Source organism: Bos grunniens, chromosome 24 (genome assembly GCF_055505025.1).
Source record: "Bos grunniens cultivar Pamir isolate PY7600 chromosome 24, Bosgru_T2T1.0, whole genome shotgun sequence".
NCBI classification, from domain to species: Eukaryota; Metazoa; Chordata; class Mammalia; order Artiodactyla; family Bovidae; genus Bos; species Bos grunniens.
Genome location: NC_141188.1, coordinates 5,505,712 through 5,532,295, shown reverse-complemented (window position 1 = coordinate 5,532,295; position 26,584 = coordinate 5,505,712). Strand labels below are relative to the sequence as shown.

At 45.2% G+C, this 26,584-nt stretch overlaps 1 protein-coding gene across 5 annotated transcripts in view; it reads left to right on the top strand.

Moving 5' to 3' along the window:
* The window catches only part of ZNF407 (zinc finger protein 407), a 387,393-nt gene that overhangs the window by 4,148 nt on the left and 356,661 nt on the right, over nt 1-26,584 (top strand). For all 5 annotated transcript variants that reach the window (XM_086372549.1, XM_086372550.1, XM_086372551.1 and 2 more), the window contains exon 2: nt 21,452-26,088. In XM_086372549.1, coding sequence (XP_086228675.1) covers nt 21,504-26,088 — 4,585 coding nt within the window. In that variant the 5' untranslated portion in view covers nt 21,452-21,503. The remainder of the gene's footprint in view (nt 1-21,451; nt 26,089-26,584) is intronic.

Sequence of the window (26,584 nt, the reverse complement as noted above, 5' to 3'; positions counted from 1 at the left end):
TGTAAAATCAGAGTTTATATGACTTTCATTAAAGCAAAGTTTATGCAGCTTTATTTAAAACAATGAAAAATATGACTCAGACCAGTTGATGAAAGGAAGAACTTTTGTTTCTTTTTGATGAAAGAGAAATATGTGAGACGCTGTGGATCTTTTTTTCACTTTTGGGCCTCATAGAGTTGTCACATTTTAGAGGGCATAAGGACTGTGGAAGCAAGCTATTTCATTCCCTCATGGTCTTAAGGAGGAGACTGAACCCCACAGAAGCTAAGTGACAGATCTGTCTCAGAAATTAGTGGCAGAACAAGGATTAGAATCAGGCCTCCTGTTTTACAGGCCAATCTTTCTGCTCTTTGAAGCATCAGTATTTCTCAAATTTAAGGTGCATCGGAGTCACCTGGGGGGCTTGTGAAAACATGGATGCTGGACGTCACCCAGGGCCTCTGATTTAGCAGGTCTGCACAGGGTCTGGGAATTCTTACTTCTGACAGGTCCTGGGTGATGTTGAAGCTCTTAGCTTCGAGACCACACTTGGGGAACCTGGTCTCACGTGATGTTGCCTTTGATCTCTTATAAGAGGAGAGCAAGTAAACCACAGGTTTTACCAGCCTCACCTTTCCCCTTGTACTCATTACAAACAGTAATGCACCAATGTCATATGATTAGATGAAAATAGAAAGGACTAGACATGGAATATTTCTCGAGTCATTTTGGCATTTTCAGGGGTAATTTTTGTAGATGATTCTCGTGGTCAGAGACACAATTGAAAGGACATCATATAAATGGATGAAAATAGAAAGGACTAGACATGCATTATTTCTCAGAGTTATTGTGGCATTTTCAGGGGTAATTTTTGAAGATGATTGTAGTGGTCAGCTGCTGCTGCTGCTGCTAAGTCGCCTCAGTTGTGTCCGACCCCGTGCGACCCCATAGATGGCAGCCCACCAGGCTCCCCCATCCCTGGGATTCTCCAGGCAAGAACACTGGAGTGGGTTGCCATTTCCTTCTCCAATGCATGAAAGTGAAAAGTGAAAGTGAAGTCACTCCGTTGTGTCCGACTCTTAGCGACTCCATGGACTGCAGCCCACCAGGCTCCTCCTTCCATGGGATTTTCCAGGCAAGAGTACTGGAGTGGGGTGCCATTGCCTTCTCTGCTAGTGGTCAGAGACACTTACTGTTGAAAGGGATACACTTCAGCTGTGATAGCCCCCAGTCTTACCAACATTCACACCGAAAACAGTGTCCAGACTGACTGCTGGATTGTCCGGGAGTAAAAAGTTACTTCCAGTATTGTTTTTCTATGCTTTTCTGTTTATACACTAAAATATTATTTTCTTGTATATCAAAATCTTGTCAGGCCCAAACACAGTTTGTGCCTATACTACTACTACTACCTCTACTAAGTCGCTTCAGTCGTGTCCGACTCTGTGCGACCCCAGAGACGGCAGCCCACCAGGCTCCCCCATCCCTGGGATTCTCCAGGCAAGAACATTGGAGTGGGTTGCCATTTCCTTCTCCAGTGCCTATAATAGATGTTAAAAAAATTTAAGTTGAATTGAATTAAAAAAGAGTAAAGGGGAAAATAAAATAAGGTAGGTCATTTATCTGGAAAGTTACTCTGCTATCTGCTGCTGCTGCTGCTGCTAAGTCACTTCAGTTGTGTCCGACTCTGTGCGACCCCATAGACGGCAGCCCACCAGGCTCCCCCATCCCTGGGATTCTCCAGGCAAGAACACTGGAGTGGGTTGCCATTTCCTTCTCCAATGCATGAAAGTGAAAAGTGAAAGTGAAGTCGCTCAGTCGTGTCCGACTCTAGCGACCCCATGGACTGCAGCCTACTAGGCTCCTTCATCCATGGGATTTTCCAGGCAAGAGTACTGGAGTGGGGTGCCATTGCCTTCTCTGACTCTGCTGTCTAGATTATCCCATTTATGGACTTCTATTGAATAATTGTCATTTATTCTGGTGTAAGCCTTATTTGTAATTGCTGCGGTTTTTTAGCACAGTTATTGGAAGAGGTAGAGTATTTTAATGTTAGAGTTAATGAGTGGTCCCCGTACATTTTTACCTCTCGTCTTAAATAATTTTTAAACGCTTTTTACTTTGAAATAATTTTGGAATTACAAAACAATTTCGAAAACAGTCTAGAGAGTTCTATAACCTTCCAGCCAGGGCCCTGATGTTACTATCTTATGTAACCAGAGCGTGGTTAGTGAAACCAGCGTGTTGATACAATGGAAGACTATATTTGAGTTTCAGCTCTGATGTCCTTTTCCTGGTCCAGCATCCATTCCAGGACCTCCTTTGCACATAGTTACCCTGTCTCCTACAAGGAGATCCAACCAGTCCATCCTAAAGGAAATTAGTCCTGAATATTCCTTGAAAGGACTGATGCTGAAGATGAAACTCCAATACTTTTGGCTACCTGATGCGAAGAACTGACTCATTGGAAAAGACCCTGATGCTGGGAAAGATTGAAGGTGGGAGGAGAAGGGGATGTGACAGAGGATGAGATGGTTGGATGGCCTCACTGACTCAATGGACATGAGTTTGAGTAAGCTCCTGGAGTTGGTGATGGACAGGGAGGCCTGGCATGCTTCAGTCCTTGGGGTCACAAAGAATCGGACACAACCGAGCGACTCAATTGAACTGAACTGAACTGATCATGTCTCCATAGTCTCTTCCAATCTGTGGCAGTTCCTTTTAGGTTTATATTCTTTGGCCTTGATACTACTGAAGAGTGGTGGTGATGTTGTTGTTCAGTCAATAAGTTGTGTCTGACTCTTTGTGACCTCATGGACTGCAGCACGCCAGGCCTCTTTGTCCATCACCAATTTCTGTAGTTTGCTCAAACTCATGTCCCTTGAGTCAGTGATGCCATCCAACCATCTCATCTTCTGTCGTCCCCTTCTCCTGTCTTCAAATTTCCCAGCATCAGGGTCTTTTCCAATGATTCGTCTCTTTGCATCAGGCAGCCAAAGTATTGGAGCTTCACCTTCAGCATCAATCCTTCCAATGAATATTCAGGACTGATTTCCTTTAGGATTGACTGGTTGGATCCCCTTGCAGTCCAAGGGATGCTCAAGAGTCTTTTCCAACACCACAGTTTGAAAGCAACACTTCTGTGGCGCTTCTGAAGAGTCCTGGTCAGTTCTTTTGTAGACTGTTAGTGAGTTTGAATTTATGTCATCTTCTTTCAGGATTAAATTGAGGGTTAGGTGTTTTGGGCAAGAATACCCCAGTGGTGAAGCTTGCCCTCAGTGCCTTACACTGGAGTGCACGTGATGTCGATATATCTTATCAGTCGTAAATGTTACCTTTGACCTCTTGGTTGAGGTGGTATCTGACATTTTTCTGTGCTCTATGGTTAAACATTTTCTCTTCATAATTATTGACCCTTCTAATGACTGATGTTGGTGCATAAGTTTTAAATAAATGAACATCTCATGTCAGAATCCTTTGAGGCTGACGTGAACCGTGGGAGATTTCTTGGGAGGCTTCACTGCATTTGTTAGACTCAGACAGGAGGAAGGGCAACGGTGTCGCTGTTGGGAGACCAGTTACTGGCTCAGCGACTTGTCTGTGATCTCAGTCAGTGTCCGTCTTGAACTGGCAGTGGTGGAAGCTGTTTGTCGGAATTGTGTTGCTATGGTTCTGTCGTAGGTGTGTTTTCCAGCGCATAGCCTTCCAGGATCGGCTGCATTTCCTGAAATCTTCCTGGAGCACTGTCGTGGGAGATGGATGGTCATCACAGGGCCTCACCGCCCCTCATCTCCCCCTCATCTCCCCCTGCCCACCCCTGGCCCGACCTGGGGCACGGGGGCATGTGTTCTCCTGGCTGATGAAACTGCTGGCTGTATTACACATCTCCACCTGTAACTTGGCTTTGCTTTCGAAATGTGTGTGCCTGTAATGTCCCAGCCCGAGTCAGCTGGAAGATACATACCTGCTTTGTCTCCTCCCCGGGCCTGAATGCTGCTAGGAGGCAGGGAACAGACCTCTTTCTCTTTAACCAGTAACTTGCTTGGTACTTGGTATAAAGAGACACTCTATAAATATATATGACTATGCTGTGAAAGTGCTGCACTTTGGAAAACTCAGCAGTGGCCACAGGACTAGAAAAGGTCAGTTTTCATTTCAATCCCAAAGAAAGGCAATGCCAAAGAATGCTCAAACTACCACACAATTGCACTCATCTCATACGCTAGTAAAGTAATGCTCAAAATTCTCCAAGCCAGGCTTTAGCAATACGTGAACCATGAACTTCCAGATGTTCAAGCTGGTTTTAGGAAAGGCAGAGGAACCAGAGATCAAATTGCCAACATTCGCTGGATCATCGAAAAAGGAAGAGAGTTCCAGAAAAACATCGATTTCTTCTTTATTGACTATGCCAAGGCCTTTGACTGTGTGGATCACAATAAACTGTGGAAAATTCTGAAAGAGATGGGAATACCAGACCACCTGACCTGCCTCTTGAGAAACCTATATACAGGTCAGGAAGCAACAGTTAGAACTGGACATGGAACAACAGACTGGTTCCAAATAGGAAAAGGAGTACGTCAAGGCTGTATATTGTCACCCTGCTTATTTAACTTCTATGCAGAGTACATCATGAGAAACGCCGGGCTGGAAGAAGCACAAGCTGGAATCAAGATTGCCGGGAGAAATATCAATAACCTCAGATGTGCAGATGACACCACCCTTATGGCAGAAAGTGAAGAGGAACCAAAAAGGCTCTTGATGAAAGTGAAAGTGATAAAGCTCAACATTCAGAAAACGAAGATCATGGCATCTGGTCCCATCACTTCATGGGAAATATATGGGGAAACAGTGGAAACAGTGTCAGACTTTATTTTTTGGGGCTCCAAAATCACTGCAGATGGTGACTGCAGCCATGAAATTAAAAGACGCTTACTCTTTGGAAGGAAAGTTATGACCGACCTAGATAGCATATTGAAAAGCAGAGACATTACTTTGCCAACAAAGGTCCGTCTAGTCAAGGCTGTGGTTTTTCCAGCGGTCATGTATGGATGTGAAATTTGGACTGTGAAGAAAGCTGAGTGCCGAAGAATTGATGCTTTTGAACTGTGATGTTGGAGAAGACTCTTGAGAGTCCCTTGGACTGCAAGGAGATCCAACCAGTCTATCCTAAAGGAGATCAGTCCTGGGTGTTCATTGGAAGGACTGATGCTAAAGCTGAAACTGCAATACTTTGGCCACCTCATGTGAAGAGTTGACTCATTGGAAAAGACTCTGATGCTGGGAGGGATTGGGGGCAAGAGGAGAAGGGGATGACAGAGGATGAGATGGCTGGATGGCATGACCGACTCGATGGATATGAGTTTGGGTGAACTCCGGGAGTTGGTGATGGACAGGGAGGCCTGGCGTGCTGCAATTCATGGGGTTGCAAAGAGTCGGACACGACTGAGCGACTAAACTGAACTAAACTGAAAGGAATGTTATGTGTGCATTTTGTAACTGTTTTTGTGAATGTTCCCAGAATACCGTGAACGTTTCCCCACGTCATTGCAGCTCTGAAACATGCACAGAGTTTCAGTGCGGACGTGACACAGCAGCTTTGTTAACCAGTGCCCGTCACCGGGTATTGGGTTGCTCCCAAGTCTTTGTTTTGTAAAGACGTCCATGGTACATATCCTTAACATATCCTTAAACACGTATTTTGTCCAGTTATTTCTTTAAGGTAAATTCTGTAGAGTCATTAGTAGCTCAGAGAAGATAGACGTTTGAAAGTTTCTGATTATCAATTGTAAAATGACCCTCTAGAAAGGTTGTAAAGGTTTATATGCCAACCAGTACTACTGAGAATGTGTATTTTCCCACACTTTCCCCATTTCTCCAATGCTTAACTCTCTCTTGCTCTTTTTTGTTTTTGTTTTAAGAATAAGATAACATTGAGTTTATGGGGATATTTTTTAAACTTACTTTTTAATTGATGGATAATTGCTTTACAAAATTGTGTTGGTTTCTGCCAAACTTCAACTTGAATCAGCCATAGGTATGCCTATGTCCCCTCCCTTCCATCTCCCTTTTGGGGTATTTTTAAAGATTCTGTCTGAAATGTGGTGGCTAGGGATCATATTCTGACTAATTTGCTAAACCTTCCAAGTTTGAACTGACATTGAACTGACAATGTCCAGTTTTTTGTTTGCCTCAATGAGAGATCAGTATAAACCTCAGTAAAGTAATGATGAACACCTACCACTAGTTCATGTGGGGCACATTTGGTGTCTAGTAATGGTTGGCTGTGACTGTGGCCCTTACTAAACAGGGGCCTTCTTATCCATGGGATGCATTTCTAATTCATATCACTCACCAAAGTCAGTTAGAGGCTTACAGATAGAGGGCAGAGCTGTGAAACCTTTATAAGACAGTGTAGGGAATAGTTCTGTTACTCTGTTAGAAGGAAGAGGTTCTTCAACAAATCGTAGTAGGTGCAGACCGTAGAGGAAAAGATTGATGTTTGACAACATTCGTATCAACAACTTTTGTTTATTGAAAGAAACCATCAATAAAGTGACCAGAAAAGTCACAAGTGAGAATAGGTCTTTTCAGTACATGACTGTATGCGGTACTCAGTTGTGTCTGACTCTTTTGTGACCCCATGGGCTGTAGCCCCCCAGGCTCCTCTGTTCATGGAATTTTCTGGGCAAGAATACTGGAATGGTTGCCACTTCCTTCTCCAGGGGATCTTCCTGACCCAGAGATTGAACTTGAGTCTCCTGTGTCTCCTGCATTGCAGGCAAATTCTTTACCACTGAGCCACCAGGGAAGCCCAGTATCAATAATTAGAGAAATGCAAATTAGTGCCATGGGGTCGCAAAGAGTGAGACACGACTGGGCCACTAACACACACATGCCTTTATTATTCTAGCATATGACGGTCTTGAAAGCAGGAAAAGTAATTGCATTTTGTTTTAATTCTAAGGACTGTATCTTCCATTTCATTAGGAAGTGGTCATATCATGCTGTAGGATTTAGGAAGCCATTACTTCTTTGCTTAGGTTGCTAAGAAGGGCACTTTTGAGAAATCTGCCCCCCCCCCTTTTTTTTTCTTTCTTAACCTTTGATAACTTTTTTTTGAAGTGTCATATGTATCCCATATTATGAGGACTGTTTTTTAAATAAACATTACTTACGCTGTAAACCTTAATTTAAACCATCATGGTGTGACAGTTGCTCCTTGAAATGAGCAAGTATAGGGACAATTAACAGATGGTTCTAGAAGCCTGAAGTCAAATTGCATGGCCTGTGGAACCAAATAGCTCTACTCTTTTTGTTTGATATTCAGAGTGCTGAAATTGTCTAAAACATGGGAAGTGTCAAGCATTTGTAATTATGTAATGTCATCCTTTCTAGCAGAGCCAGCCCCTCACTAAGGAGCTGACAGCCCTTGACAGCCCTTGAGAGACATAGTGGGATGTCTGCATTTCAGACTCACGTAGCGCTTGTCGAAGGTCCCTGACGGACACACGTGGAGCGCAGGCCTCTTCAGATGGAGTTTAGGTGCTTCAGCTCTTCTCGTTTCAGCTGTATTTTGCTAAAGCGAGACATTCTCAGTCCTGATTCTCAGTGCTTTTCAGTGTATCTGATGTTCACACTTCTCTTTTGTTTTCCCTTACATGCTGTACATTCCCCCTTTTGTTAAAAAACAGAGTAGTTTTAGATAAAAACGAGCAAGGTAATAAGAAACCTCCTTGGGAAAAGACATTGCTTAACACAGTTGGAGTAACACCAGTATGATCATCCAGTGTAACCAAAGCCTAGCCTACTTGTCAGTTACTAAATATAGTGAAATATGTGAGTTTTAGACCTGCAACAAGCAACAAACCACTCCTTCCCAAGTGTACAGTTCAGCTGTGAATTATTGTGAATTAGGGATCAGAATTTGATATATCGTTATTGGATCAGTTATTATAGAATGAGGAATCACAGCTTCATAGGACTGTATAAAATTATAAAACTGTTAGAATTTAAACCAAGGTGTAATGTATGTCTAAAAATAGTCTAGAAAATTCAGATCATTCAAGGAGAGGTAGTGGAAATTATAGTCTTTCAGAAAATGAGATCGAGTGGCTTTCATTAAGAATCTTCAGGGTCCGTAATCTGGCTTCCCATGGGGTGGTGTTTAAAACCCTAGTATTTCAAGGTGGCAGATTGAGGCAGTGTTTGCTGAAAGTCGCTTTCGGAATAATGTGTGGCCAGTTACTAGGTGGAGAAGGCAATGGCACCCCACTCCAGTACTCTTGCCTGGAAAATCCCATGGACAGAGGAGCCTGGTGGGCTGCAGTCCATGGGGTCGCTAAGAGGCGGACACGACTGAGCGACTTCACTTTCACTTTTCACTCTCATGCATTGGAGGAGGAAATGGCAACCCACTCCAGTGTTCTTGCCTGGAGAATCCCAGGGATGGGGGAGCCTGGTGGGCTGCCGTCTATGGGGTCGCACAGAGTCGGACACGAGTGAAGTGACTTAGCAGCAGTTATTAGGTAGGCAAATGAGACTGGAATCTGGTGTGGGGGCCCTGTTTAGGGCAGTACATTTTTCTCCACCCTGACTCACCTTTTTTGCTCTCCTCTCCACCTCAGCTCTGTCTGGTGAATGTGTGTTAAGTATACAGGTTTTCTTGAGGTTAGGAGGGACTTTTAGCCAGTGGGCCCAAATCTGCCTCATCAGAGTCAACGAGGGAGCTCTTTAAAACCACAGGTTTTGTCACCACCCCAGATATTAGAATCTTCCACATGTAGGCCCAAGGGATTCATGTTTTGATGATTAGCTAAATTTTCCAATGATTGATATTGTCTGTAAGTCTGTTTTACAAATATGGAACTAATGGCTCTCTAAGTATGCTCTTAAAGGGCCACTGTATTTATCAAATCAGGATTTGGGAAGTCTCATGAAGACCAAGCAATTGAACAACAGCAACAAATAAAGACCAAAAACCTTCATTGATGGTAGAATGGCTAGTACTGCGATGATTTTTGGATTGGTGGCAGGGATGGCTAGCTGTCCACCTAACTCAGGCCTTCCCTTCCACGCGGTCGGGTGCACGTCTCCAGGGGACATTTTTCAGATTTTCTTGCAGCGAAACAGGAATGAGTGGAAGTGGCAGATGCTGCTTGGGGGACAAGGCTTTTAAAGAGGCAACGCCCTGCCTCTTTGTTGCTTCTGTCAGGGGGATGCAGAGAATGGGCGAGCTCTGAGGCAGAGCATCTGGATGGAAAGCACCAGGATCTGCCTACCTGCCAACCTGCTTACCTGGAGCACTGGCCTGGGGAGTTACAGGAGTGAGATGTGAACCTGGATTTGAGCCGTGTGCAAATCCACTTCTTACCGCGATTATGGAAGTAGGGCGTTATCTTCTTGTTAGGGTGATTCTAGCTGCTGTGTGTGTGCTGTGCTTAGTCACTCAATCGTGTCCGACTTTTTTAGACCCCATGGACTTCAGCCCTCCAGGCTCCTTTGTCCATGGGATTCTCCAGGCCAGAACACTGGAGTGGGTTGCCCAGCCTTCCTCCTTCCCATCCCAGGGATCAAACCCAGGTTTCCCGCATTGCAGGCGGATTCTTTACCGTCTGAGCCACCAGGGAAGCCGTGGTACTCAAATCTAAAGGAAAGCTCTGAATGTGTAGAAAATTAATATTTTGTAGTTTTCATTCTCCACATATTGGGTTGGCCAGAAGGTTCATTTGGGGTTTTCCATAAGATCATACAGAAAACTTAAACGAACTCTTTGGCCAACCCAATATATAATTCTCTTATTTAATTCTCAGAATGTTTAATTCCCAGTATACAGAGTTAGGACATTTCGTTGGCCACAGTGTTTTCTGAGAGGTGTCATCGAGGTGCCAGTACTCACGTGTGAAAACTAGGGAGTGAGGCCGCCTGTGAAGGCTTGCCAGTGGAGGGGCGGGGACTGACTTTCCAAACACCCTGATTTACTGACAGGTTTAGAGCAGAGAACTCTTAACTATTTAATTGATTTCATAGAATATAATGAAAAAATTAGTAAATGAGTAAGATATATGTAAGCAGTTTTCCATACTTGAGTTGTTTTACTCTTTCATTGTTTTTGCTATATTTTATGCCATAGTATTTTACCTAATTTTTTTTTTCAAACTGAGCCTTGTCATAAGAAGTAACACAGGTGGAGTCATAGGCTGGTATCTCATTTTTTCCCTAAAACACTTGCTAAAAACACATACTTACTTAAGAATCCTTCTTGTGCTACTGCTGCTGCTGCTAAGTCACTTCAGTCGTGTCTGACTGTGCAACCCCAGAGACAGCAGCCCACCAGGCTCCCCCATCCCTGGGATTTTCCAGGCAAGAACACTGGAGAGGGTTGCCATTTCCTTCTCCAATGCATGAAAGTGAAAAGTGAAAGTGAAGTCGCTCAGTCGTGTCCGACTCTTTGTGACCCCATGGACTGCAGCCTACCAGGCTCCTCTGTCCATGGGATTTTCCAGGCATGAGTACTGGAGTAGGGTGCACCTACTTCTCCACCTTTTCGTGCTAGGTAACTTTATTGAAGGCCACTACTGTATTTCTGTCATACTTGGAAATACCGTTCACATGATGAGTACTCTTTAGTGTCTTCAGTGCTTAACCCACAAGGTTCTGATGGAAGTGAATGCACTCAGCTGGGAATCGGCAGGCCTGTGTGTCTGATGGGGCTTTGGGACAGCGTTTTCCTGTTCACACCATAGACTGCTATCAGTACTCTATTTGCTACTGGAAGTAGTCATTAGAAAGTCAGTTCTAGAAACCTTGGTTCCAATTCAAGGGAAAATCCTATTCATCTAGAACCATTCTCTATACCAAAACCTATATCAGTCAGTGTTTTCTAGAGAAAGAGAACCAACAGGATGTATGCATGCTGTGTGCTAAATCACTTTCAGTCGTGTCCGACTCTTTGTGACCCCATGGACTGTAGCCCACCAGGCTCCTCTGACCATAGAATTTCCCAGGCAGGAATACTGGAGTGGGTTGCCTTACCCTTCTCCAGGGGATATTCCTGACCCAGGGATTGAACCCAAGTCTCTTGCATCTCCTGCATTGGCAGGTGGGTTCTTTACCACTAACGCCACCTCAGAAGCCTGATAGGATGTATACAGATATATATCAGAGGGGATTTTTTTTTTTTTTTTGGTAGGCATTGGTCAGTGTGAATATGGAGGCTTGGAAGTTCCATAATCTCTCTGTAGCATGGAGAAACAGGAAAGCTGGTGACAATTCAGTCTGAGTTTGATGGCTCAAAAACCATGAGCGTTGATGTCAGAGGAGAAGGTGGATGTCCTAACTCAAGGAGAAAAAACAGATTTGCCCTCTGTCCACTTCTCCATCATTTTGTTCTATTCCGGCCCTCAACAGGTTGCGCACTGCCAACCCACACTGGTGAGGGAAGATCTTTATTCAGTCTACTATTCAAATGCTCGTCTCTTCCAGAAACATCCTCCCAGATGTATCTAGAGAGAGTATCTTACCAGCTCTCTGTGCAGCCCAGAGCCATACACACAGTTAACTATCATAGTGCTTTTGGTCAGCTGACCTAGGATGCCCTTAATGGCACGTTTTCCTGCCACCGGAGGATCCAGTCTGAGAACACATATCACATTTCGTTGTCGTGTGTGTGTGTGTGTGCGCGTGCGTGTGTGCGTGCTCAGTCGTGTCTGAGCCCATGGACTGCAGCCTGCCAGGCTTTTCTGTCCATGGAATTTCCCAGGCACGAATACTGGAGTGGGTGCCACACGTCTCCTCAGCCTCCCGTAACCTGGGACATCTCCATAGTCTGTCTTTGTCTTTTATGACACTGACATTGGTGAAGAACGCAGTCCTCCCCACTTTTTTTTTTTCATTTTCAAATAAAGCATTCCTCGCTCTGGGTTGTCTGCTGTCTCGTCTCGGTTAGCTGCGGGTTCGCTGTTCTCAGCTGCAGTGAGCCCAGGCATCCTACCCTCCTCAGGGTGCTTGTCTGCAGGCAGCCCATGTCCACCTTCACCACGGAGGTTACTTTTGATCACCCCTGCAAGATGTGCTGGTGTAGCCACTGTGCAGTTACTCAACTTGCCATCTTCCCTTGCAACAAATAAGCAGTGTAGGGAGATGGTTTAACGCACTCAGATATTCTGCATGTCAAAGTTACCCCCCTGGACTTGGCATCCATCTTGCCTGATACCGTTTTTGTCAAGTGATTTTCTGTCCCCTGCAGTCCCTCTGCATTTACAGGCTGGTCCTCAGCATTGCTCTAAACAGAGCTGTGCCTTTGCCCTGTCAGTCCGTCCGTTTGTCTGTCTGCTTGCCTGTCTGTCTCCCAGTCGTCAACATGGACTTCTTCATCCCTACCTTTAACGGTACTTAATTATCGCGTACCTACCATGCCTCAGGCCTAGACCCCGCCGATCCTCAGGAGCCCAGGGTCTATTCAGTGGGGATGGAATGGGAGGCCAAGATGTGGGTGCCAGCTGTGCCTGTTGTTACTGGGCCGCCTCCTCCTTTCTGAGTTTAGTGGGCAGTCCAGTGGCCACAGGGAAATTTCTTGGTATCCCTGGGTGTTTGACTGAAATTAGACCCCAAACATCTCTGGTTTTTGCAAGTCACCCCCTAACCTTCCTTTTATTTGTGGTGTTTTGATTCTCAATTTAGTCCGAGAACCACAATCATAAATGTATTTCTGCCTGAGGGCTTGCTCTTCCTTTCTTGAGAGGAATCATCATTTTCCATTACTTAACCATGTGTAGGGACTTTTTTAAAGTTTCCCCCATTGTCTTCCTCCCAAAGTAATATATGTAGGAAAGCATATAGAAAAAATCTGGGAAGAAGAAGGAAAAATTACCTGTAATTTCACTATCCAGTGTGGGTGTGTGGGAAACTATTAACCTTATTAGATAACTAGCCTTGATTAGAACTATATCCATTTTTAAAATTTAATGATGACATTTTCTCTTTTCTAAATATACTTTCTTAACACTCAGGTCTTTGGTACCTAATAATTTATATTCCAGCTATCTTGAGGCATGATAATTTTATATCATGTGTTAGCTTATTGACAGTTGGAATTAATGTTTTCCAGATTTCTTCCAAAATTAGTAGTTTTTGTCTTTTTTCCCCTGGCAGTTCTTTGATTAGTCATTGTGTTAATTCATCTCTTCTCAGTGGACCTTGATGAATCTAAGCAAGAACAGTGTAGAATGTGTTTTAGCTGTTTTTAAAGTTAGTTTTCCTCCATATTTGTATTTTGGAAGTAGCTTTTTTCTTCATATTTTTCCTGCTGGAATGAAAACCAGTTTCATTCTTTTTCTTCTTGTTGAGTGGTCACCAGTTTTTACTATCAGTGAGAGATTTTCTCATGGAATGTAGAAATCTTACATGGAATGAGGAAACTAGGGCTCAGAAAAGTTAAATATTCGTCGTGTGTCCTGCAGCGTGTTGTTGGAATACTTGGGCCGCCTCACTTGTTCTTTCTTTTTTTTTTTTTTTTACTGGAGTTTTACATTTTCAGTGTCCATCTATTGTGTTTCTTTAATTTTTTCCTCCTAGTTGTCTTCCCTTCCTCAGCATTCGTACGCTGTGTGCTTTATTCTTTTGCCTTTTGAATAAGATGAAAGGAAAATTTAAGGAAAGTATACTAACTTTTATTATAGAATGCTTTTCTTTATGGCTGCATTATAAATTCTTGAAAATAAAGGGTCTAATGGAAATGCTTAATGAGGAAGGAGGGGCTCTGTCGCATGTACCCACTCCCCCCTTTTTAGTGAATAGACCGTTTAAACTAAATTAAGTAAAGGATATAAATTCTGTTGTTTCAGTTTTAATATTTCATGACTGATTTTATAGATGAAATTATATTTTACAATAAATAGGGAGAAGAATTTATACAGCCTGTTCTATTTGATGTGAAACAGCAAATCCCATTTCTCTGTAGCTGTAAAGAAAATTCATTATAATGTCTTTAGTTGTAAGAGATGGTTTCATTGTGATTAGTTACATTGATAATAAAACAACCTTTTCAAATGGCATGGGATACAAATGATTCTATGTGTCTTCTTTTAATGGTACTGAATTTTTTCTTTTTCTTCTTTACTCATAGAATCTTCATTCCCTTTACTGTTTTTCTATTCCACTAAGAATTTCCTTTCTTAAAAAATCAAAACAATTAGAAATACTAGTGAAAGATTTATAAGAGATATATTAAATTTTAACTTTCTAGATAAAATCTTCCATGCAACAAAAGGTACCTTTGTCAGAGATGGTTGATATAACATAGTCATAAAATTAACTTTATTACCAGATCAATTAATGTATTTGGAAAATAGTACTTGAAGTGTAGGAAGATTTTAAAAAGAGAAATAGCTGGCTATTTAGAAGGCTGAGCTAATTTTATAGTTTATTTTTGTCCTGTGATTTGTTTTTTGTTGGTATTAATACATCCTCACGAGCAATGTTGGAAAGGTGACTGTGTTTGCTAATGAAAGGGATGATGATCTACTTATTCTCCCTCTTAGTATGACTTTTTAGTGGTTGTTTTGTGCAATCAAAACTTAAGAAATATTCTGTTTTTTAACTTGCATACAGAATCAAATGTTTGAAACAGACCATGCTTCCCTGGTGGCTCAGATGGTAAAGAATCTACCTGCACTGCAGGATACCCAGGTTCAATCCCTGGGTCAGGAAGATCCCCTGGAGAAGGGAATGGCCCCCACTCCAGTATTCATGCCTGGAGAATCCCATGGACAGAGGAGCTGGAGGGCTTCAATCCATGAGTCACAAAGAGTCGGACACAGTTGAGCAACTAACATTTTCACCCCGGAATAGAAACAACATTCTTCTCTGACTTGAGTGAGAACTTTTGTCTCCATCTGGTAGTTTACCTTACGCTGACCTTTGGGCTCAGGAGCACATAGTTCGAGCCTGCTTGTCTTCAGTCTGTCTTTGGACCTCCTGGGAAGGTTCTCTTTAGGATTAAGCTCGACATGCATGTGAGATGCTTTGGAGGCAAAGCTTAATCAGGCACAGGCCCTGTGATCATAGACTCCGGCAACTCCTGAGCTCGGACACCTCCTGCTAGTGGGAGGTGAGGGAGCTACCTGTCTCTGGGCCCAGAAGGACTGTGACGCGTGCAGCCTTGATGACCCATAGCTCTCCATGTGTTTACTGCATGGGCCACCTCCGCAGGTTGGGGGAATGTTAGATAGATTGTGGGCTGCTATGATCCCAAGTCCAGCTGGCAAGGAGCTTCTGGTTACTGTTAGCTCTGAGGCAGGTCTGTGGTACAAATAATTCTAGGGGCCTATGAGAATGAAAACCTTCATCTAACACGAGCAGGTCTTTCGGAAACTTTAACTTTTCTTTTATTCTATACAAATCTAAATTTAAAACTCTCTCTACCTCATCTCTTTAATAACTCTTGATTTTATTATACTGCTTTTTCATTGTAATGATCAATGATCTGATTTTGGTAGTGAGAGAAGCATGAATGTAAATGTCACTGTCTTAAGTTCTAAAATCTTCTTACACATGTTTGACAGGAATTCTGGTCTTGATATGCATTTCAGAGTGTAATTCTCTTAACATTTGTTGACCTCCTCCTGTGTAGTAGCTTAATACTCTCATGTTAATACAGAAGATTCCTATTAAAGGTTGGAGCATACAGAAAAGGAAATTACGTATAAAATATATATGCAGGAGGGGTGCACTTGAGCTGCATCTGTTTCTGACAAGGTGGGAGAGAGAGAACTGGCACTATGCTAGTTGTTGTTTAGTTGCTAAGTCATGTCCGACTCTTGGGACGCCGAGGGGACTGTAGCACGCCAGGCTCCTCTGTCCATGGGATTTCCCAGTAGTCTAGTGCCCTTCAGAGAATTACATCAAAATCCTTGGGCTTAAAGAGAGTGTCTGTGCGTCAGGGGTTTGGGGGTGGGCTCACCTGGGGGCTTCTGCTTCTGCAGTCAGTCATCTGAAGGCTCGCCTGGGGCTGGAGGAGCCTCTTCCGGTCGGACGGACAGCTCACTTGCTTGCTGTCGGCAGTTGCTCCTTCTGGCTCTGGGTAGGAGGCTTCAGTTCCTCTCCACCTGCCACCCCCCAAGCATCCCTGGCTGCAGGGTGTACGCTCAGCAGGGCTCGAGCTCCCCCAGGCGGAGGGGCAGTGGAGGGAGCAAGCCGCAGGCACGGGGCCTCCTAGGAGGTGAACACCTTCATTTCCATTCCGCTCTGTCCCTTCCAGCAGGTCCGCAAGGCCAGGCCACACCAAGAGGAGGGGATCAGCTCCGCCCTTTAAGGAGTGTCAGAGGCGTGTGTGCACTCATTTTAAAGCACCACATGAATTTATCTGATTGGGGAAAGGTACAAGTGTATGAACATAACTGAGGAAAGCCTTGCAGCCAGTTGTTGGGCAGTGAGGAGGTGGGTGTTATCGGACCCAGGCGTTCATGTTCTGATCCAATTGTGAATAAACCACAACTATATTATACACCCATTTGTGGTAAATTGCCTCCAGTGTTATGTAGTAAATGCATTTTAGGGTGTTAAGTTATACTCTTTTCTCATGGAAGATGTTATTCAACTTGTAGGCATTTTCATAGAAAGTGATATTTTTGTCAGCATCAGATAGTTCATTTTGTGGTCTCAGAAACTGATGAACGGCAACTAATGCTTCTGAGTTTCTCGTTAACAGACAACACCTGGACGTGGTGGTACCATATTAAGTTACTGATAGTCTAGTGGTAAGAGACATATTTTCAGTAAAAAGCCCAGTTGACAACGGTAGGTTAAGGAAGAGATCTGAGTAGTCCACCAACTTCCCTTTGTTCTCGCCTCAGCTGTCACTGTTGCATGTGGACAGGCTTGTGGGCCGCTTTACCTGCCCTGCTGTGTCCTTCCAGGCCTGAAGACAAAGGGGGAGAGACTCTGGGGAGTTTCTGTGTGTGCCTGCCTGCCACACTCGTCCCCACACTGACTGTGCTTGTGGCCTGCTGCCGGCACAGTGGGGACCTCGTGGTGGCCGCTGGGTGGGTCCAGGAAGGACGCAGGGTGAGAAGGCCCCGGGTGGGCACAGGGCGGGGCCTTCTCGTGGGGGTGGCCTCACCGTGCTAGTGGGAGATCGCGCGCGAGTGTGGCGAGACTGCTCCGGCTCGCCTGCCGCACACTCAGCCCAGGAGACAGACGGACGGGGAGAGAACCGAGGTCAGGATGCGTCAAAGTGGAACCAAAGGGGAGAAAGTGAAGGGGAAGACTTCATGCGTGCTGCCCACAGTAACGCAAGCATATGAAGTGGTCCAAAAACTGGTTATGTTTCTCTACTGCTTTCTGAAACACTTAAAAAAAAATGCTGAAAATAGTTCCTGTGAGAAATGGCCACCAGATGTCATCATAAGGCTGCTATTGATTTGTTTTATTATTGTTCTTAAAAAGTGTATGAATGTTTTGATTTCTTTGCTGCATCTTCTTTTTTCTTTTTAAACCTCAACAGAGAATATTTCAGTTAATAGTAAGGATTTTCTTTTGGGATAGTTTCTTAGTGAGCTAATAATTTTTTATAGGTAAAATTGAAGATCATGATATTCAGTTCAATTCAGTCGCTCAGTCATTTCCGACTCTTTGCAACCCCATGGACTGCAGCACACCAGGCTTCCCTGTCCATCACCAACTCCAGGAGTTTACTCAAACTCATGTCCATTGGGTTGGTGATGCCATCCAACCATCTCATCCTCTGTGGTCCCCTTTCCCTCCCACCTTCAATCTTTCCCAGTATCAGGGTCTTTTCCAAAGAGTCAGTTCTTCGCATCAGGTGGCCAAAGTATTGGAGTTTCAGCTTCAGCATGAGTCCTTCCAATGTATATTCAGGACTGATTTCCTTTAGGATGGACTGGTTGGATCTCTTTGCAGTCCAAGGGACTCTCAAGAGTCTTCTCTAACACCACAGTTCAAAAGCATCAATTCTTCGCCACTCAGCTTTCTTTATAACTAACTCTCACATTCATACATGATGACTGGAAAAACCATAGCTTTGACTAGATGGACCTTTGTTGGCAAAGTAATGTCTCTGCTTTTTAATATGCTGTCTAGGTTGGTCATAACTTTTCTTCCAAGGATCACTCTATTGAAGGTCACTATATACATATGTATATATGTACGTATGTATATAGGTAAAATTGAAGATCACTTTATTTTTTTTTACTTAAGGAACAACCACTATGTGAGAATTTGAGTGAGAGTAGAAACTATAAATGGAATTGCGTATTTGAAAATCTGGCAGAGTGAGGATGTGTGGTGTGTTGAATAGTAATTGATCAATTTGTATAGGAACCATCTGCTTTGAGAAGATTTGGCTTAATAATACATCTCATTATTTTAGTCTAAATTCCTACTAAGTCTTCTGAATTTTGGGATCTTACTGTGGGAGGAAACGGGAGGCTCATGGTCTTCTCCAGTGAGCACAGGGACTAGGACTTCGAGAGAAAACAGGGATCCTGCCTTGAGTGATGACAGTGAGGCCCCTGCCTGCCCTGTGTTCTGCTTTGTTCACAGAGGGTTGAAGTGCTTTCTGACACATGGTCGACTTCAGTAAGTGTTGAGCAAATGAATTCAGCCTGCCTCCAGAAACGAGTCCTTGAACTTTCCCAGTCGGGTGGGTTTTGAGTTCTGCTATAATAAACTAATAATCTTTCTGATGAAGGTTTTTCTTTTTAAATTTGTATGTGTGTAAGCTTCCTCATTTCCATCGAGTCTCCTCTCGGTCACTCTAAGATACTTGGGACTCATGAGTACTGATGTCATTCCAGTTCAGGCCCTATAACTCAAAACAGAATGCTCTCGCTCTGCTTCTAGACTGTCTCTCGCTATGGTACGTCCTGTAACTGAAAACTGAATCTTCCTGAAGCAGCGCTGCGTTTTGGTGACTCCCCGCCGACACTGCTGAATGAATTCCAGCTGCTATTTCAGAGCCTTCTGTGATGTGCTGGATGGTCCTCTGCCTGGGTTTTCAGTTGCCCCGCAGTAGAAAGCCAGAGCGGTAGCTGCCTGCACTGCCGCCTGTCTTGCATGCTCATAGAGTGTGTTCTGTGGCTTTGCTAATCTTTTTTTTCTCCTTAGAAGGTTTTAACTGTTCCTACCTGCCCTCTCAAGAAAAGGAAGAAAAACGTCTTGTTTCCTTGGGGTTTAGCTCAAATGATGTTTCTGCCCTTTTAGCCCAACAGTCTGCCTGGCAGTAGGGTTGCATGCCTGTTTGTGCTGCTGTAGTTCTTAGTTTATATCACACGTGCGATCCTGCGTGGCCTTGTATTAGTTCCTTTCCACATGTGTCACATGTCTCCTAGTAGAATATGAGCCTGCTGAGGGGAAAGGATGTGTTTTGTATCATTAGAGTTCCTTTGACATTCTAGGCAACTCAATATCTATTTGTTGAATGTTTGTTTCTTGTATAATGAGATGCTGAATTCTTTCATTAATTTAGAAAGCCATTTGGGAAATAGCAAATACTGAAACATTTTCTCCTTTTGTTATAGAATTTTTGGAGCCATTATATAGAAGATAATAGAGCCTCATTATTTTATTTCTGCATATTCATATAGTCATTCTTTCATCTCCAAAAACGTATGAGTCAGGTGCCCTCCGTTGAACATTGACTCTGAATATGCGTCTGCGTGTTTGGGGTTTTTGTGTTCTGTGCATGTAAACCTGCGAGTGTCTGTCGTGAAGGTGTTATAGCTGTGAGGCACAGCAGTCTTGCAAGAGGAGGAAAGGAAAGGACTCATTGAAAGGAATTCACGTCATTTTAGGCTACATGTTAAAAAGCTTTTTAAAAATAACTCCCGTTGTGGGCATTTTCAAGCATATACGTGTGCAAACACACAGAAGATGGATAGGGTGTCATTGTCACTCAGCTTTTAGCATGTCGGTACAGAGCCTTCGGTAGGCCCCTTTCCCAGACTATTGTGAAAGACATCTCAGACAATTTTCATTTCATCAATAAACACTTAGGAGACACTTCTTATTTCATAATGAGCTATTTGTTCATTCTAAAACCTTCTATGTACTTGGCATTGTTCTAGATTCTTGGGACATGTGAGTGGATAAAATAAAGCAGGCCTTTACCTTCTAGCTGTGGATATACAAAGAAAGCGAGACACATAAGTAGTCAGAACGAGAAAAAAAATTTATTTTATCAAAATTTAAAACTTCTGCTTATCAAAAGATAACATTTATGAAATGGAAAGGGAGAAAATATTTGTAAAACGTACCTGGCAGAGGATTTACATATTTATATTTATTGATTTGCGGAACGTTTTCCCTACTCTGTGGCTTCTCTTTTCACTTTGTTTTTGGTGATTTTTGAAGATAATGTCATTTGAAATTGTTTAATTTTGATAAAGACTAATTTATTAATTTTTTATATTGTTTCTCATGGTTTTGGTGTCATTATATATATTTTATAGTCCTTACTTTTAGCAGAGACAGAGAACAGCCTTCATTTGTTTTGTCATTGTTACAAAAAAAAAATGGACAAATAGTTAAAAATAGTTATCATTAGCTTTGAGGCCATAAACTTGATGGCATTTTATTAACATCAAATCAAATGGCTGAGAATTCCAATCATGGTATAAAGTAAATGGAAAATGATATGTTTTAATGGAATTAAATCGCATAATGAAAAATGAAATCAATGTTATTGATTTTAAAGCATTTTATTCAATAAAATTTTTTTCTCCCCCTAAAATTTACTTCATTAATTCTATCCTATCACTGACATTGCCCTTTGCCATTAACCTTCAGACAACACAAAATGACTGTTAGATGGAGAAATCGGTGATTGACAGCTGGGCTGGGAGTGGCGTTCACTGGTGGCAGAGCTGAGCATGCACGGCTGTGTGTGATGAGCGTATCCATGTTGGTAGATGTAGGATCTACTTAGAAGGACCACAGGAGGGCTCTGCTCTGGGGGAGGGAGTGAAGCAGTTGTTACCTTTTTATACTAGGACTTCGGCCTCTGTTGGGAAGCCACAGAGGGGAAGGCTGGCTCCCTGACTCATATAGCACATTTTGTTTAATCTATTTTATAGAATGGGAGTTCACTGAAATGTAATTTGAAAAGAGGGCTTCTCTGCTTTTTTTTTTTTTTTTTTTAAGTAGTAAATTGAAATGGACCAGTAAAGAGAACTAAAACATGGGAGTGTTTTTGTAAGCCGGTTGAAAGTTACTTTTTCTATCAAAGTTACTGCAGTAATGCTCTCTGAGTCGGCGGTGTGGTGACATGCTGTCGCCCAGTCTGGTTTCATTCATGAAGGACTTGGCACATGATCAAGTCCATCTCAATGTAAAGGAGATGTAGAGGCTGATTTTGGGATATTTTTCATCTGGCGTGTCACTTTATGTTGAGTTTAGGGCTGACATCTGTCTTTTCTGTACGTTCAAAGGTGTAACACTGTGTTTATGTTCTTCACAGGCTGAGAGCCCAGTGACCGCATCTGACACGGAAGCTCGCCGGCACTTTATTAATGATGGATCCCGGGAAGAAGCTGGGGAGCGATGAGGGTGACCATGTAAAGGAGGAGGCAGAACACCCGAGCCACAGCGCATCCCACGGCGTGGACCGTGGGCCTGTATCTGATGAGACAGCAGACTCTGCTGAGAATTCCACAAACAAAAGGGGTTTTGCAGAGTCCTCGGACTTGGACCACATTGTCGAGGAGGACAACGGAAATAAACGCGCTTCCAAGCGAATGAAACTAGCGGAGGCTGAGCCCTTGGGGCCGGGAGAGCCGCGCACCCATGGGTCAGGGAGCCCCGAAGGCACAGGCTCGGGAGAGGGTGTTGCGTTGCCGGGGTCCGGGGTGGAGCCCCTCTCGAGTGGCCGTGATGGCAGCCCGGGTCTTCCCGGTCACCCGAGCCCGGGTGAAATGGCCGCTGAGAAGGAGCCTGCTCAGGAGACCACAGCGTTCCTCGATCTTGGAGGGGAGCCGCCGTCGCCCCCTAAAGAGATGCGCGGGAGCGGTGCCCTCGGGGGCCCGTGTGCCTGCTCGCCTGTCTCCTGCCCGCACGTGGAGAAGCACGCCGCGCGCCCCTCACCGCGGCCAGAGGACCAGGCCTGTGGCCCCGCGGCCGACGGTGGCCTGGCCTTCCCCGGGCACACCGGGCAGGCACGCGGCCCGCCGAGGGCCTTCTCCTGTGAGCTCTGCGGCTTTCAGTGTGCCGAGGAGAACCTGCTGAACGCACACTGTCTCGGCAAAACACATCTCCGGCGGCAGAACCTCGCTGCCCGTGGAGGGTTCGTACAGATCTTAACCAAACAGCCTTTGCCCAAGAAGCCGAGTCCCGTGGGAGCGAAGGCTGGCCGCACAAAGCCGAGAGCATCTAGGCCGGTAGCCAGGAACGGCGACTCAAAAGCGTTGCGGAGCGTTGGAGCGGGCACATTCAGAGATTTCAGAGGAAGCTTTTCTAAACAAAGTGGGCACGGCAGCGAGCTGCTGGTTGAAATGAGGCCGTCCAGGAACACCTCTCCAGAGAAAATGGAGGTCGTTGAAGAAAATGTAACCTCCCACGATGCAGCCGGGAATCCCGAGAACCAGAGCAGAAAGCTGGGCATGGCTGTCACCTCCGAGAGGCTCCTAGATAGGCTGGAGTCCAGCAGAAACACGGCCCAGGCAGCCCCCGGCCTCAGCACAGCCTCAAGACCCAGGGCCGAGCGTGGCTTCCTTGTGCTGGGCAGCGGCTTCCGACGGCGTGCTGGCGCCTTCGCTTTGAAGGGCCAGGTGAAGAAGAGGTGCGGACTCCTAGGAGTTAGTAAGAGGGGCGCTAACGAAGTGCAGAGGCTGTATTCGAAGCACTTGAGGGCACCAATAAAAATGAGCGACGCGGAGTCGGCACCTCTGCACGGGGACCCGCGCCTGACACCCCCAGAGACCCAGGCCCCAAAGCAGGACAGGACAAACGCGCATCTCCCTGGCTCCTCCGACTCTATGGCGAGGAGGCCAGCTCCCGACCACCAGGTGGCCTGCACTTGTTCGGCCTGTGGTCACACAGCCACAAGCAGGGCGGAGCTGGAGATCCACGTGACAAGGTGCCATGCGGGCGAGTTGCGGTTTCACTGCCAGACGTGTGGCTTCTCTAGCACATCCAGGAGGGACGTGGAGGAGCACGCGCACAGCCACCAGCATCAGCAGACCGCCTCCGGCCTGCGTTGCCAATGTTGTTTGTTTACTTCCCCAAACGAGGTGGACCTGAGGGACCACATGAAGGAGAAGCACAGTATGGGTTTCCTCTGCCCGCCCTGTCATCTGTTCTTCTCCTCCGAGAAAGACATGGAGGAACACAGAGCAACTGAGAAGCACATTCACTTGTTGGGTCAGACAAAGTCTTCTCAGTCATTTAATGGTGATTCAGCTTTACAGACGTTCCCCTTAAGTACTTTAGAATCAGAAAACGCAAAAGTTCCTGTGAGTGAGGCCGGAAAACCAGCTCAGGAAGAGCCAGCTAAGTCCAGGGCAAGCCACGGAAGTGAAGCGAGGCATTGGAGTAAGCCTCAGTTTCAGTGCAAGAAGTGTTTCTACAAAACAAGATCTTCCACTGTTCTCACGAGACACATAAAGCTCCGCCACGGTCAAGACCATCACTTTCTTTGTAAAGCGTGTAATCTTTATTCCCTGAGCAAAGAAGGAATGGAGAAACACATCAAGAGAAGCAAGCATCTTGAAAATGCTAAGAAAAATAACATTGGCCTAAGCTTTGAGGAATGTATTGAAAGGGTCTGCATAGGTGCAAATGACAAGAAAGAAGAGCTTACCGTCCCCGGGAATGGCAGGACAGAAGGCCACGGAGAAGGTGTGCAGATCCAGGAGCAGTCCTGTCTCGACCAGAGCATCCTGCCTCCCCAGGAACTGTCATTGTCCGGTGTCATTACCAAAGAGGGTGAATTAGCTCCACCCCCGACTCCAAAGAGGGGGCGACCTAAAGGCAACATCTCTCGGACCTGTTCACATTGTGGTCTCCTGGCCTCCAGTATCACGAACTTGACTGTGCACATTCGACGAAAACACAGTCACCAGTATAGTTATTTATGCAAAGTCTGTAAGTATTACACCGTAACCAAGGGAGACATGGAACGTCATTGTGCCACCAAGAAGCATAAAGGACGTGTAGAAATTGAAGCGAGTGGAAAACAGAGTTCCGATATCGTTGTTGGCCCTGAAGGCGGTAACCTTGATGCCAGTAGGAAGAACACCAGCGTGGCAGATGAGCCTGCCAACCCTCCAGTGGAAGCAGACACCTCCGTTTCAGAACAGCCACCACTCGAGCAAGGGAGTCCAGTGGAAGTGGAAGTTGAGAACGTGTTTCACCCTGAAGATAGGGAGACTGGCAGTCACCTTATTGAGAAAAAGGAGCAAACCGCTGTGGACCCAGAGGACCTTCAGGGTGACACATGCCCCCAGAAAGATGATGCGAGTACAGATGAAAACAGATGTACGCACTGTGAGTTTAAGGCACACTCTTCCACCTCTCTGGAGCTGCACGTAAAACGGAAACATACAAGAGAGTTTGCCTTTTATTGCATGGCATGTGATTACTATGCTGTGACTCGACGGGAGATGACCAGGCATGCGGCAACAGAAAAACACAAGATGAAAAGGCAGTCTTACCTGAACTCTACTAACGTACAAGCCAGTTCTTCAGAAGTGTCCAAAACCATCATTATTCCCCAAGGGCAGCAGCAACAGAATTCTGAGGAATTTCAGATTATTTCAGACCAACCCTCTGAAACTCTCAAATCTAGAAATGCTGCTGATTGCTCTATTTTGGATGAGAACACCAGTTTAGATATGTCCAAGGTATTCTGTGCTTCTGACTCTGTAGAAACTGAGACTGAGGAAGACTCTAACCTCAGTGAAGATCATTCCTTTTGTGAAACTTTCCAGCAGCCCCTTGCCAAGGACAAAGTTATAAAACCGGAGGAGATGGTGCCCCTTAGTATTTCTTCTAATTGTGGCTCCCCAAGCAAATTTCAGAATGAAAACTCAGGAAGCTCAGCTTTGAATCATGAGACAGCAAAGAAAAGGCACAGTATGTTGAATGACATCAGTAGTCCAAACACACATGGCGAGAGTGATGGAGGAAACGCAGAGGACAAAGCTGATAAAGTCTTTGGCAAACGTGGGTGTCTCAGAGCTGTAGATGGAGAGCATCCAGCCAAGAGTGCCATGCTGACAGCTCCCAGAGATCTGCTGAACCTGGGGAGCAGTGATCAGGACAGAGCTGGAAGCATGCAGAGTTCAGGGGACTTGAAAGATGTTCCGGAAGATCCCGTTCTGGAGAGTAAGGAGATTCTGATGAATTCCCGACATGAAACCAAAGTGATTTTGGAAGAGGATGGTCCAGCTTCTGACAGCACCATTGACAACAATGATGTTTTTGAAACTATAATCAGTATTGATGATAAAGGGCAGGCCGTGTACAGTTTCGGCCGATTTGATTCTTCCATAATAAGGATCAAGAACCCCGAAGATGGGGAACTCTTCGACCAGTCTCAAGAGGGGCTTGTGGCAGCCGGAGTGAGGATGAGTGAACTGCCCTTGAAGGACTGTGCTCAAGGTGTGAAAAAGAAGAAAGCGGACAGTAGTTCCTTTGCGGAGTCCACCCGGATTCGCTGTGATGACTGTGGCTTCTTGGCGGACGGTCTGAGTGGCCTGAATGTGCACATAGCCATGAAGCACCCGACGAAGGAGAAACACTTCCACTGTCTGCTGTGCGGCAAGTCCTTCTACACGGAGAGCAACCTCCACCAGCACCTGGCCAGCGCTGGCCACATGCGGAACGAGCAGGCCAGCGTGGAGGAGCTGCCCGAGGGTGGCGCCACCTTCAAGTGCGTCAAGTGCACGGAGCCCTTTGACTCCGAGCAGAATTTGTTCCTGCACATCAAAGGGCAGCACGAGGAGCTGCTCCGAGAGGTGAACAAGTACATCGTGGAGGACACCGAGCAGATCAACCGCGAGAGGGAGGAGAACCAGGGCAACGTGTGCAAGTACTGCGGGAAGATGTGTCGCAGTAGCAACTCGATGGCGTTCCTGGCGCACATTCGCACGCACACAGGTAGGTCCATGCGACCTCTTTACACACCAGGGCTGGGGCGTGCTCGAGTGGGGACCTGGGTTGCCCCCGAACGTGGAGTCCTTACAGCCCTTGCCTGGCAGCCCCCACCCAGCTAACCTCCTGCTGCCCCCTGGCCCTGGCTCTGCTCTTGGTTGACACTCAACGTATCTCCAGGTTATTAACTGAGCCTTAGTGATTCCAGAGGCAGGCTGTTTGGCAGATTTCTTTGACCAGAAAGCCTCGTCCTTCTGATGCCTTTGTTATATTCCTGCCTCTCACAGCCTTTCAGTTGTCTCTAAGTCCTTTAAGTGTTTGGTTCTCCAGGGTGTCTGTTAAGTGGCACTTTGGGTTTCAGAGGACCTATTAAATGGCTTTTGAAGAATGAAGTATGAATATTTCCTTACAGTTTTAGGGATTTAGGTGTATCCAATGCCAGATAGTTTATATCCCAAAGTGTAACTCCCAGGCAACAGGATTCTGCTCTCAAAGATCAAAA